Consider the following 13,473-nt stretch of genomic DNA (forward strand, 5'->3'; position numbering starts at 1 on the left):
TAATTCAATTATCTCAGGTTCACAAGTTCATGAATTTGGCATATGGAATAAACACAACACAATGTTTCTAACAACGTATTTTGATTTAGTTCATTTAAGACTGTTCTGCCAGCACAACCAGGAAACTGTGCAATGCTGTTGTGTTGTGAACATTTAATTGTCATGTATAACATGTAACTATTTCACCCACACTGTGAATGAGAGAGGAATTGTAATGTTTGGGAGAAACAGGTACGCTTCTTGAATTGTACAGCTCAGACACCCAAGTCTTGATCTATAATTGATCAAAGCCTTGAGCCCTGACTCTTTCTGAAAAATTGAAGCTGACATGAACCTCCCCCTGCCTCCGCAATTTCTCTGCTCCGAAGCAGAGTCCAAAGTCTGACATTTTAGTAGAGGAATTTTAAGGCATTTGGAATAGTTTGAACAGTAAACACTAAATAGTCTACTAGATAAATTCATGTTGTTTAACATAGTATTGTGGTCAGTTAATTCCATCTCACGTAAATTCTACAAATAGATTAATCTGAAATCCTTTAAATTTAAGAAATGTTCTACTTTAGTAGTCTGGACAGACTGACTGGCAAAATGCTACCAAAAAACAAAGAGTAATGGTAAATAGGCCTATAGCATAAATAATACAACACCCTTTTTATATCTGTTAATTCTCCGAGCTTTGTTCATGGAAACCTCCATGATTTCCTGTCTGTGAATATAGTCAAAGGAATTTTTCATGGTTTGACATATAACTGACAGTTTTCCCGAAGGGCTCTGGAGAACCGGTTTCCACATGAAACAGTCAAAGACACAGTTGGAACAGTTGCTGAGAATTTTATTGTTGTTTAAAAGTGCCTTTACAGTACCCCATGAGGTATACAGTTTTGATAAGACGAGATGTGAGGTTGTCAAGTGACTTACTGAAATGTTTGGTGTAGTGTAGGGAGTTACACATACTGTATGAACAAACTGTTTGAGAATCTCAATTCATGGCACAATCTAGTGAGAAAAGAAAAAAAAGAAAGGAGGATATTGAATCCATAAAATGATGTTAAGACAATGATAAAATCCTGTCATTTCAGTGAGGATTTCATTCACAGTTGTGGTCCTAGTTAGCATTCACTCACATTCCAACAATCACAAGGGTGTGTGGCACCAAAACATTCCCCTAACCCCTCAAAAAGCCTAAAGCACAAATGTCTAAACAATCAAATGAAACATCCCTGGTGAGGTTCTTCGCTTTCGAAAATGAACCTTTTAATATATTGCTTATTTTTTGCACTTGTGCAAAAAATCTCTGTGACAATTAACAAAAATAAACCCATACACAAGTGGGACATCACACTAAGTAATTTCATGTAAGGAGTGATATTGCACTGCTTTTCAAAAAATAAACAAAACAAAAAAACAAAACTGTATTATACCGGTGTTGGACATCCGTCAGTACACCCATGATACAGGCACCCACTGCGGGGTGGAGATGGCGCGCTCCAAGGCCTCCTCCAAACCCTTCACGCTTTCATCCACGTCGTTGTTGACGAGAACCACGTCGAAGAAGTGTCCATACGTGGATGAAATGGCGTCAGACTCTTTCTGGATCATCTGCAGGTTTTCCGTCTAGGAGACAAGGCACAACAAGATTAGCAGCGGTTAGCTGAGGTTGCAGTTTGGATTTTTTATTTTTTAAAGTTGTGGAGTGTATTCGTGGAGAAGATTTAGCACCTGGGCAGCTGTGTTGGTCGGAGCGATGAACACAACCAGAGGTGCGAAGTCAGCAGTCCGCAACACTTTCAAAGTCTGCAGTAGAAAATTATTAATATTAGAAACAGCTAGTGCAGGGATATAAATTACCAGTGCATCTTCAAATGCATTCTTAAGGAACAACTTTTTGGGTGATTTATTGAAAAAGATAGTTCATTTTATTTTTTTCTCTATTTAAAAGCAAGACAGATGCCCTTTTTATGTCTCTGCATGCAGTTTGCACTATGTAGTATATCAACGGATCAGTGGCAGCTCAGTGTAATTGAATTCACCCTTTACTTCACTTAAGACAAATAGTAGGTCTAACTTACCAATACATTTTAATGTATGAATCTATATTGCTTTATTTACAATTTTATAATGAAAGAAATAAGATTGTATACTTCAAATGTTTCACTCCGTTAACCAGCAAATAACCACAGCTGCAGATAAATCTGTTGAGAATCTGTATGTTCTAAGTAAAACCCATTTAGTGTTGAAAGAGTGTTTTCCTACGTGAAAATGGTTCATCTCACCAAATTAAACATTTCAACCTGCAGTAAAATGCTGCCCCTTGATTTTATAGGATTCTAAGAAAAGTTAAAAATAATACAGTGTTCCTCAGTCACTACAATACTCCCATGTCCCCACAATGGGCCCCCAAAATCTCACCTGTGGTTCTATATCCAGCAAAGTGATTTTGCCTTGCTCATGGATTTTCTGGATGGTCTCAATCTTGGTACCGAACATGTTTCCCTGGAAGCTGCCGTACTCCAGGAGCTTGTTGGCAGAGATGCACTTGGTCATGGCGTCGTTGGAGATGAAATAATACTCATGTCCGTCCTCCTCATCCTTGCGTGCGGGTCTGGTGGTGTCTGTGCAGACAGTTAAAAGAATTAAGCCAAATTTAACCTTTCGGCAAACTGCTGTTCTTTTGAAAGAAGGGGGGAAAAAAACTGTCAGACTCTGAAGTATACTTACGCGGTGCAGGGTAGCAAAACCTATCAGGGTATTTGGTCAACAGTGCATTTTTGATATGGCTCCTTCCCACACCAGGTGCACCTACAAAGGGCATTTTAAACAAACATTAATTATGGGCGTTTCCATGCGAGCAAACATTCAGCCATGAAGGTTGAACTACCTTTAAATTATTTTCATTCGTATGAGAGATCAGTGTATTTGTAACATTTACATGTGCTAATGTACATGTAACAGAGCTAGGACACTTACCAATAAGCACCAGTGTTTTCCTTTTGAAGGCCGGGAGCTGAACAACCTCCTCATAAGAAATCACGTCCAGCTGGTCGAAAACTACAAAAAGAAGGGATATTGTGTTAGACGAACCCACACTACAGACAGTCCAACTGGGAAAACGTGATTCCAGGGGTTCACTCACTGGAGCTGTGCTTAGCCAGGTACTTGTCCTTGCACTTCTTTTTCTTTCCAAATGGGCTACAGGACTGGCTGCCTTCTCTTGCCTTGCTTTTGCTTGCCACCCTCCTGCAGTGGTGAAAAAAAAATAGGTTTAAGGGCAAACTTGGAAATTATTTTGCGGTGTTCCAAATCGACATTGTCCCTGCATTCCAAATCACATTCTCTTTCTTTTCACTATTCTACATATTATAGCTGAGCCTTAAAAGTATGTAGTTTGCATGCAGTAGGCACACAATTTGGACATACCTTTACTTATTGATTTCATTATAACATCGCACTTTGAACTTGCTTATACAGTATATATCTGGCGCATTGCTGGTTGATTTGAACGGCAATGTGATGCAACTTCCAGTGCGCAGTGGATTGTAGGTCAGAATCGCCAAAACAACATGCTTATTTCCATACTAAAAATCAAGACTGGATGTAGTTAGGGCATCTGGGTATTTCTAAGCATGATGCAACCGACAACATGTATTGGTGCATCCTAAATCTTTTTTTTTAACCAGACTAAATAGCAGGGAATTATGGGTATTGTAACAGAGACTGTGTCTATCTTTGGCACGTCATGATAAAAGTGTGACTTGATGGTGCCGGGGTTGCTGACAGAGGCGTTTACCATTCTTGGAGCTCTGGGGAGGGGATCAGTCCGGCGAAGTCAGCAGCACTGCTCTCCACTCTGCCCTGCCACCAGTTGGGATCCTGCTTGTTGATGATGTGAATGATGTCACCGGTTTGAAACTTCAGCCCTGCCTCTTTGCATGGGATCAGGTCATCCTTGGTGGGTTCGTAGTCAAACTGGGCCCTCATGTACATCTGTAGGTTAAGGTTAAGGTTAAGCACTTAAGGTGTATTTGTTTTCTTTGGGCGAAAAAAGTTTGTTACTATACATGAATGATAACCTGTACATGGTACACGGTTTGCTGAATATGATTGGAACGTTTTTGAAAGGTTTATGTATGATAATAACAAGAAGCAAGACATCTTTCAGCAGTGAAACACTGAAAAATATTTAAGGTCAGTAGGCTATGATGATGAATGAAGTCGTTATTTACACAGTGGGTTTGAAGCTCGTTCAAATCTTAGCTTGAAATAAAAATGTGCTCCTTTAAAAGTTTAAGCCATACAGAGTGGTATATGATAAAGATCTCTGCCTTTGCTCTAACATGGATTGCTTTTCTGTGTATTTCTATATGAAACAGTGCATCAAAAGCTGTTACGGAGCACAATATACACCCATATTATTGGAATGAGAGCTTAACTTTAACTTTAAGGAATCAGCCAATGTCAGACTTCAAAGACCTACCGTACACGATCGAACGTCCCAATATGAATATTTCTTTTTGAGAATGCTGAACACATACTTGGATTCTGCTATTGTTAGTTGGGAAATTCACCCTTAAAACAGAATTTACAAGTTCAGGATATGATCCTGTGACAGCTCAGCTCATGAACAATGTTCTATCAGGTCTGGGCGTGATGTCTAGTTCATCAAATAATCAATTTACGTCCTGCTGGTGATCTAGAGAAGGTCTAGAAAAAACATATGGGAGAGTAAACTCGAACCAAACTACAACCCGAAAGAGCTGAACTTTAGTTACTGAACTGAAAAGGTCTGCGTTAACACAGACGTCAAATTTGGTGGTGGCGCCAAAGTGTGCTGCTACAGAAAATACAGTCTGTTCATTCTCCAGATCAGAGTACTAACTCATCTGTGGATGTGTTCTTCTATTTTGAAGGAGTTGGCTTATGTGTAAAACCTTGAAAAAACTGTCAGGGATCACAGCTGAACAAATATGTAAATTCTCCTCAGGGTAAACGAAAACTATGGTTAGTAGAGTTCACAAACATTTGTGGCTTCCCCATGTTCCTCCAGTAGTTACACAGTACCATGACAGGGCTTACTGGAGTAGTACTGGGTCACCAAAAATGATGTTCTTTAAGCATTGTATTATTGAAAAGCATACTAACTAAGCCTACATATTAAATGGACTACAAGCTATTGAGTAGACTGCCATCACCAACCACAGCAGAGACAGAATTTAAAGAATAGTTCAGCATTTTTAAGCAATTTGCCTCACTCTCCGTCTCAAGAAAAGGCGACAGAAACCGTTCCTGTAACTGTGAGTGCATTTTTGATATATAGATGGGAAAAGATCGCTCACCCAGGTTAGCTTAGCTTAAACACTGGTAGAAGGGGAGCAAGCTAACCTGGATGAGCGACCTTTGCACAATTATATCTCAAATATGCACACAAGTTTACAGGGACAGTTTCTGTCGCCTTTTCTTGAGCCGAGAGTGGCAAAACATGTTGAACTATTCCTTTAATGCAGTGATAAACTGTATTAAGAGCAAGACCACTGAATGCTGTGCATGTTCTCCTTTGGAGTCATTTAATCCACATATGTTGTTTTATAAATAGCAGTTGACAAGACGGCAGCCATTTTTATGCCACAGGAGGCAGATGAATGGCTGCTGATGAAAAAGTGATGCGCTGTGGCCAGCAGATGGCAGTATGAAACACACTACCGAGGGGTTTCACTGGCCAAACTAATGTGAGTGATGTTCTTTTCATTTGAACTGATTGCATAGTTACCTGGGTTCTTCACTGACTAACGGAACTTTCCCCTAATAAAGAACAGAAGCCTTTTAAAACGCAAGTCGTAGAGGGAAGAACTGAAAGAAATGCAATCAAACCCATGTTTGTAGATAAGACCACTGCAAGTCAACAATGGAGGATCAGAACAAATACCAAACGCATTATTCACTCACAACAACACAAGATGCCAGACACAACGTGACCAAAGCTCAGTGCACATTCTGCAGCTGGTGTTATTACCTCACAGGCTCGGGACCGACTCTGCAGGTTGGGAATGATCTTCATTGTGACTACTCCGTTGGTTTCTTTCTGCACGAAAAAAAAAGATGATGCACTGTTTTACTCATATTAGTTTGTATAAGGGCATCACATTTGGATTCTCATTGACTGGATGGTAATATATATATATATATGTGTATGCATAGATATATCAACTTACCAGTATCTTTTGTAGCTGATCTACACTCTTGTTTGTCACACTGCTCCCGTTGATTTCTGCTATCTCGTCCCCTTCTTGCAACGACCCTGGAGAGAGGGAGAAAACAAAAGAGACGTGCTGGAGTAACTCTTGTGTTCCAGATCACTCTCTGCATTGCAGTTACTTTGGTGCAATATGTGCTAGCAGCTGCCCCTGAGAGATAAGCTCCAGACAAGGAAAGCCTCAAAAACAAGGAACGCATGAGAACCAATAATGGCATTTTGAGATAATTGCCATCTGCCGATACCTGCGCTCTCGAGGTTGATTAAAAAATATACAAAACATATATGTAGACATTGCAGGCGGCTTTGTCAGTGTGGCTGCTGTGGAGAAATGGAGACAGAAATCCAGAGGTTCCTTGTGGCAACACTAAGGAAGGCCAAGTGCAAACGACAATGCACATTTATTATTTTCAAATACTTTTCTATGTCTTTTAAGTTCAAATTTGTGTCTAATTTGTTATCATTATTAAACTGTTGTATTTAACAAATGCAAACTAAACAAAACAACTATGTGATATCTGGATTATATATCAGCCATTATGTATGGGTGGCTGTGGCTAAGCTGGTAGGGTGGTCCTCTGCTGATCACAGGGTTTGTGGTTCCATTTACAATTTATCAACATGCTCTCTAAACACTTTTTTTTTTTAAAACTGATTTTACTCACAATATTGATGTTTGAAACATTTTAAATTGGATAGATGAAGTATTAATTTTGAGCTCAGATTGCGTACGGGCAAAGATGCTCTTCAGGCCAGGACACACCGGTCCGACTACCGACCGTCGCCCGAAAATGGAGTCTGCCGTTTCAGGCAGCTCCAGTCTGCCCGTCGCGGCCAAAAAAGTGCCAAGAACACACCGAGCCAACTACCAAACATATTTGTGTCCCCGCCCCCTCCAGACTCTCCGACCATGTCCGGTGGCCGATTATCGGGCCGGTGTGTCCTGGCCTTTATGCTACAAGCACTGATCAGAACCTCCTCCGGTACACACACACACACACATGCTAATGATTCGCTATGACTGGAACAGACTATTGACCTTTCGGGTAGGCTCTGTTCTTTCAGCAGACTGACAGTCAAATCAAATCAACATACGCTCCACTACCTTGTCTGTGGATGAAGCCCCCGTGCAGTATTCTGGCCACAGTGCACCTCTGTTTGTCGTTCACTTTCAGAGTGACCCCCTGCAGACAGAGATCACAGTCAATCAGGTAGAAACAGCAATGCCAGTTGAAAAAAAATTAAAATTAAATTGTGCGTGTATGTTTTTGTGTAGAGATGTGTCACATACCATTGGCTCTGCAGGATTCTTTTCAAATGCTACTTCTTTCATCTTGGTCAGATTTGTGCCGTTCATGTGTGACGCACTTCCGTTGGTGTAGACGTCTGTTCCTTTATCCTCAACGGTTTGCATAACTGCCTGTTTAAAAGAAAAGAGGGGAAAAAAACATAAATACTTTGCATACAAATGTAAAAAAATAAAAATTATAAATCAGTCTCACCCAAAATAAAATTTACTTGGCACAAATTGTAGTTTAAACTAATTATGAACACATAGATTTACAATTGGTTCATCGGGTGCTCCCATCAGATCAGTAATCATACAGTTCATGTTATTTCCAATAACTGCATATAAAGCTTTTAGCTAATGCGTGCCAACAGCCATGTTTCATCTGTGGTTTCAACATATGTTCAGGGTTGAAAATTAACCCGGTGTGATAACAGCTCATTAGCCACGTCCGGTGATATGGTCCACCAGGTTCATGTGGTCATGGATACCACCAGTCCTTTGATCCTATTAAAGAATGGTGTTAATGTAAGGAGAAGAAGCCAGTTCTACTTTGAAATTCCTACAATGTGTGTAGTGGTTTGAATACATTGTTTTTTTTTTTACATCAAAGAAGAAGAGGCTCCTCAGACAATGCTATCATTGCACAATCACATTAGGATAATGATTCCTGGGGAGCGGATTTGCTGTGCTGTGGATAGCACTCGTGTAGAACATAAAACAATGAATCCACCATATCAACGGGTCACTGGCTCACTAAGCCGACATCAGAGACATGATTACCTGCGTCAGCACAAACTCCCTGCGTGAAAATGACACATCAGCAGAAAAATACTTTATCTATGTTCCAGCAACAGCGCTACAATAAACCAATAAATATCATTATCGTCCTCTTCTTCGCCTACCACCTCAGCCCTGGAATACTGTGCACTGCCGCAGTTTAGTGTGTAAGGCACAGGTTTCTACTCTAGCTGTGCTCTTATCAGTTTCATGTATGTCCCCTTAATCAAATGTGTGTTAAAGTAAGATGGTTATCTTTAGCACGTGTGTGTGTGTGTGTGTGTGTGTGTGTGTGTGTGTGTGTTCACATTTTTCTAAACGTGGAAAACTTTGTGAGGTTAAAAGTTGCCCTGTGTTACTCTGGGTGTGTCAGAGAAATTAAAATGTTCCCAGATATAATCTCATTACTGAATGAACAAACTTTCCTAAGACGAAAATTGGGTCCCTTAAACACAGTTTGAAGTTAGAAAGAAATCTGAAAAGATACTGTTTCACTGTTGTTGTTTACAGCAACAAGGCCCCCAGTTTTATTTACAAACCTCAAAGTCATTTGGTTACAGGTGCCTCAAGATAATTTTTTTTAAATGTATGTTGATAGAATTACTAAATTCTAAAGAATTACAAGTAGAGTAAAAGTTTTATAAACTAAACTGCAGGCTCTCCAAATCTAAACATGCCCCCCCCCCCCCTGAAAATGTGAGGATATTTCAAAAGTAAATATTGTGAATGCAGGAGTCCTTCAGGTCACGCAGTTGTTTTTCTGTGTAACTTGATAGTTATTTACCAGCCTTGTGCTGTTATACGTCAGGACTGTACAGTAGCAGGCAGGAGAGAGTGTTGTGGAATGGGGTCCAATACTGAACAGATTAAATGACATCCCCTGAGGAAAGGCTATGCGCAGCAACTCTGCCACTGATAAAATCCCCACTTACTCCTAAAACCCCACCAAACACTGATTTCTATCGCTCAAATCCCAAAATGCTTCCCAAACTTGTTCCATTACTACTCCTAGAGCAACACATTTTGTCCTGGGGCTGCTCCAAAACAGACTACAGGAAATCCATTTTGTGATTGTGATCTTAGGACAACTGTAAAATGGACTTGAAGAATATTGTGCTGTAAAAGTTGCAGAAATTGTAGCAGCTAAGCGATCTTATGACCCAAACTTGTGTCATAAGATGGCTTAGCTGCTACAATTTCTGCAACTGTTCACAAATACTGGGTCATTTTCAACTTCAAGGCCCCGAGCAGAAGCCTTCATTTCCCCTTTCAACAAAGTGCTGACCCTCAGGACTGAGCATGAAGCAAAGCGACAAAGGGTCAATGTTAAAAAGGTCAAACATTTTCTCAAAGACCAACCTAAGCTATCTGAGGAATATAAGACGTATCTATCACACAAAGCACACTATAGAGGAAGTAAGTGTTGCCACTAAGTACTTAAAACATTTGATTAGATCTGGCTTGTCACTGAAAGGGCATTTTTTTATAAAATTCATCTCATGGTGATTTTGACAATGAGCCCAGTCAGCTCTTATCACGAACACTATCCCGAGCGTGAAGAGGTTAACATCTGATTAAAAGAAGGCATTCACCATGGTTTGTCACAACACGTTCCAATCAACTGATAGCAGTCGACAAATGTGACTGTGTAAACTAGGGTCCGGAAGGCCTTTCACAAAGCTGAATGCCAGGTTTGGGTGTGTGGAGAAGCAACAGGATAAACAAAGGAGGCGGGCAGAGAGGGTGACATGCATTCAGAGGGGGAGCAGGAAGCTGCCTGATTATGTCCTCTGGGGAAGAAGTAGTTGGCCTTGTATTTGAAGCTGATTGAGTAGATCAAACAGAGTGACAGGCCCATGACATAAGGCCAGAGAATAAAGATCTATACCTATTGTTGTATCTGCATGTATCCATTTAGAACCATGATCTAATATGACCAATGCAATCTGTCTTTCTTATCTGCTGCTCCTCTTGAGATGCTGTTGCCTCTCAATCAAGTGATGTTAACTATTCAACATGGAGTGGATCTCCAGAGGGAACACAGTAGGAGATCAATATTTGACCTTTACGAGACTTAAATCCTTTCATAGAAAAAATATGGAAGACACAAACAGTGTGGGGTTATTATGGGTCAATCTGACAAACCAACGGCCACAACCCTTTGAAGACAGACTGGAAGGAATTTGCATAGATAGCAGAAAGGGGCTGCGGAAAACCAGTCTTGGAGTAAGACGACACGTGCCAAGCCTAAAACTGGGCTGCTTTCCAATACCCATAATTCCCTGCTATGTATTATGGTGGAAAAACATTTAGGATGTCCCAATTCATGGCCTACTACTACATCTGGCAGTAACTTTATGTGTTAAAATCATCATGCTTTTTTTGCCGTTTCTGACCCACACGCCACTGCGCACCGGAAGTTATACGTCTAATCGCAAGAGGCAAGTTCAAGGTGCGATGTATAATAAATAATCAATTAGGAAAAGTATTTCCCATTGTACTGCATGCTTACTATACGTGTTATGATCAGCTCTAGTGTGTAGAAAACTAAAAAGAAAGAGTAAGTGACTTGGAACGCAGGGAAAGCTTAGGTTTTCGCATTTGGAACTTTCAAGTCTGAAGTCGTGACAGGGGAAAGGGTGGCAACTCGGCAACAACAACAACAAGTCTCGGAGTTAAACTGCATAACTGTTTGTTGTGCTAGTACTCAGTATAAATCTCTAGTATTTGGCGGAGTCTCTGGATTAGCAGAACCGGCCTATACTCACATTACCTGTTTATCACACTAACTCCAGATCAAGAAACCACAAGATCCAGTAAAATATGTTGTGGAAAATATATGTTCATAATACAACAGCAGTGGGAAAAAAAGCCTCACACATGGCATGGCAGTGAGATAATGGGCCGTGGGTGAGCCACACACTTTGAGACACTGATTTCACAAATCAGCATTGAGCAAAGGAACGCCGGGTACAAGATTGTGGCTCAAGGCTATGGCACTGCAATGTGCTGATGTCAGGAGGAGAGGAGTTTCCTCCCTCTGCGGCGCACTGCTGACTGCTCACATTCAGAGAAGAAGTTTAGGACACAGAGTTCCCCCTCTCTGTTACCATGGCCACTGACAGATTGCGGCCCGGTTAGGTCGTCTCTGAGATTTTACTTACTTTGTGCTCCTACGTGTAAGGTTTTGCCCAGCCTAAAGGCAAAGTCAGTTGTTTTACTGAAAACAAGGCCTGGTCTTGTAGCTTCCATCTGAAAACAACAGCCTGGTACAGTGTGATGTGGTCAAAAACTGGCATGGCTTCAGCATACTAACTCTCAACCAGTATTCATAAGCAGCTGAGGCAGCATTAATTACCTTCACATTAAGTTCATTTCCCCCATATCTGTCTTCTTTTCAGTGGCGTAACACTGCCCGATAAAATAGACCAACTGATGTAACTTTCATATAACTTAACTGCCACAACTTAAGACGTTTGACATGACCATAATAGGAGGAGTGATTTAATTCCAAGTGTACAGCTCTGTACCACTGGCGTTAAGGCTTATTGCCTCATGATCAAATGCCAAACATCCTATGACGTGTGTGATATATCCCTTTTCCCCATTTTGTCAGGTGACAAGAGGTTTGGAGCGGGGGTTGCAGAAGTGAAATTGACGATGCAATGTCTGCTGGGATGCAAGTAAAGCTGACAGAGCAATCCTGAGCAATGCGGTTAACAACAAGGAGCTGTTGATTTGAGAAGTAAAAGGTCGACATGTACAGTTCTTTTTTCAAAACAGATCAACACATTCCATTGCTGTTGATGAAAACATAACGGGGTCTACGTCTATCTTCAAATATCTTGTGGCGGAACAAACAACGGTCGTGTCATGTGCCCCATCTCTGCTTCCCGGAAGCAAACATGAATATCAAAAATATGGGGGGGTTCAAAAACAAACGGTCAAAAAAAATGTTTAAACAAATTACAGTAAAAACGACAACCGTACCTTTTCAGACTTTGGTTTGTTTTGTAGGAGCTTCTCCAGGTAGAGGTCGGAGAGGGCTGTTCTGACGCTGCCAACGGGCTCCAATATGATAGCGGGTTCGTTTTTATTGGATTTTAACGTCATCTTCCCCTGTTAGCTTGAAACGGAGAGAGGGAGAGAAAAACGGTGAAGCCGACGTGCCCCCACTCAAAGTCCGCAAAGGGGCCGGCCAGGAGAGGAAAAGTGCTGATAAGGAGGCCCTGAAGAAGTGATAAGTCTCCGTTTGAGACGAGAGTCCAATGTTCTAGGCAGCGGCAGGTGAGCTGCTTGAGATATCTGCCGCTGACAAAGCAAGTAAACATGTACTGTAGCTAGCTGGTCACCGCTGCTCATAGAGGCAGGCTCACGATGCATTCAGGTGCCCCCACTAAGCTCCGAAATTACAGCACTCGAGTTGTTTTTGTAGGCTATTTAAGACGTCAAAACAAATGTTTTGGTTACCGTGCTCCCTATCTCTACTTTTTTAAACTGTTTTATCTTCTCCATAATTTCCCTTAATTTTGATATGAAATGCTGCTCCCACTAAACTTAACATTTTATTTTATATATAGGCCTATATAAGGAACCGACCTCAATCAATCAACACTGTAGTATTAGAGGTAATACGGTAATACGTTGGAACGTTCGTATACATGTAACCTAGGCAACGAGTGGCGGGAGGCCAATAAAGGAATGGAGTTCATACCAGGCAGTCACGTCTCCACGAGTCTCCTTGATATCTTAATACGTGTTGCAAGGCCAACTGAACGTGGTGTCAGAAGTGAAGACAGTGAGCTGCAAAGTGGTAGTGGTATTCGCTGAGTTAGGTTAGATAAGCCAGTCAGTGAGTTAGCGTTAGCTACGGAGGGAGCAACGATGGCTCAGTACCAAGTTAAGCCTCCGGAGCCGTTTTCGTTCAAGGCAGAAGAGTGGACGAAATGGATAAAACGATTCGACAGATTTCGCATCGCGTCTGGAATGGACGCTCAGGACGAGGAAAATCAGGTCAATGCGTTGATTTACACAATGGGAGAACAAGCAGAGGACATTGTAGTTTCTCTACATTTAAACGCAGAAGAGGCGGGAGACTATGGTACCGTGAAAAATAAGCTGGACGCACATTTTGTAACGCGCAGGAACATTATATTCG

At 41.2% G+C, this 13,473-nt stretch overlaps 1 protein-coding gene across 1 annotated transcript; it reads right to left on the reverse strand.

Annotated features, from left to right (window-relative positions):
- Positions 1–815: 815 nt before the first annotated feature.
- On the reverse strand, positions 816–12,638 carry mpp1 (MAGUK p55 scaffold protein 1). The gene is made up of 12 exons (XM_080040370.1): positions 12,306–12,638; positions 7,539–7,667; positions 7,353–7,431; positions 6,207–6,292; positions 6,008–6,076; positions 3,788–3,984; positions 3,134–3,237; positions 2,968–3,048; positions 2,719–2,799; positions 2,410–2,612; positions 1,720–1,794; positions 816–1,614 (listed from the first exon to the last, which is right to left on the reverse strand). The coding sequence occupies exons 1-12, from the start codon at positions 12,426–12,428 to the stop codon at positions 1,438–1,440; spliced, it is 1,404 nt and encodes a 467-aa protein (XP_079896496.1). The 5' UTR covers positions 12,429–12,638; the 3' UTR covers positions 816–1,437.
- Positions 12,639–13,473: the final 835 nt, after the last annotated feature.

Source organism: Ammodytes marinus (assembly GCF_949987685.1).
Source record: "Ammodytes marinus genome assembly, chromosome: 14".
Lineage (NCBI taxonomy): Eukaryota > Metazoa > Chordata > Actinopteri > Uranoscopiformes > Ammodytidae > Ammodytes > Ammodytes marinus.

Bases quoted from the DNA above. Each gene is read 5' to 3' on its own strand.
- mpp1 (XM_080040370.1), bottom strand. From the start codon at position 12,428: ATGACGTTAAAATCCAATAAAAACGAACCCGCTATCATATTGGAGCCC. The intron at 7,432-7,538 runs GTATGTGACACA...CTCTGTCTGCAG, and splicing joins AGAATCCTGCAGAGCCAATG to GGGGTCACTCTGAAAGTGAA. The intron at 2,613-2,718 runs GTAAGTATACTT...CTGTCTGCACAG, and splicing joins GTTTTGCTACCCTGCACCGC to ACACCACCAGACCCGCACGC.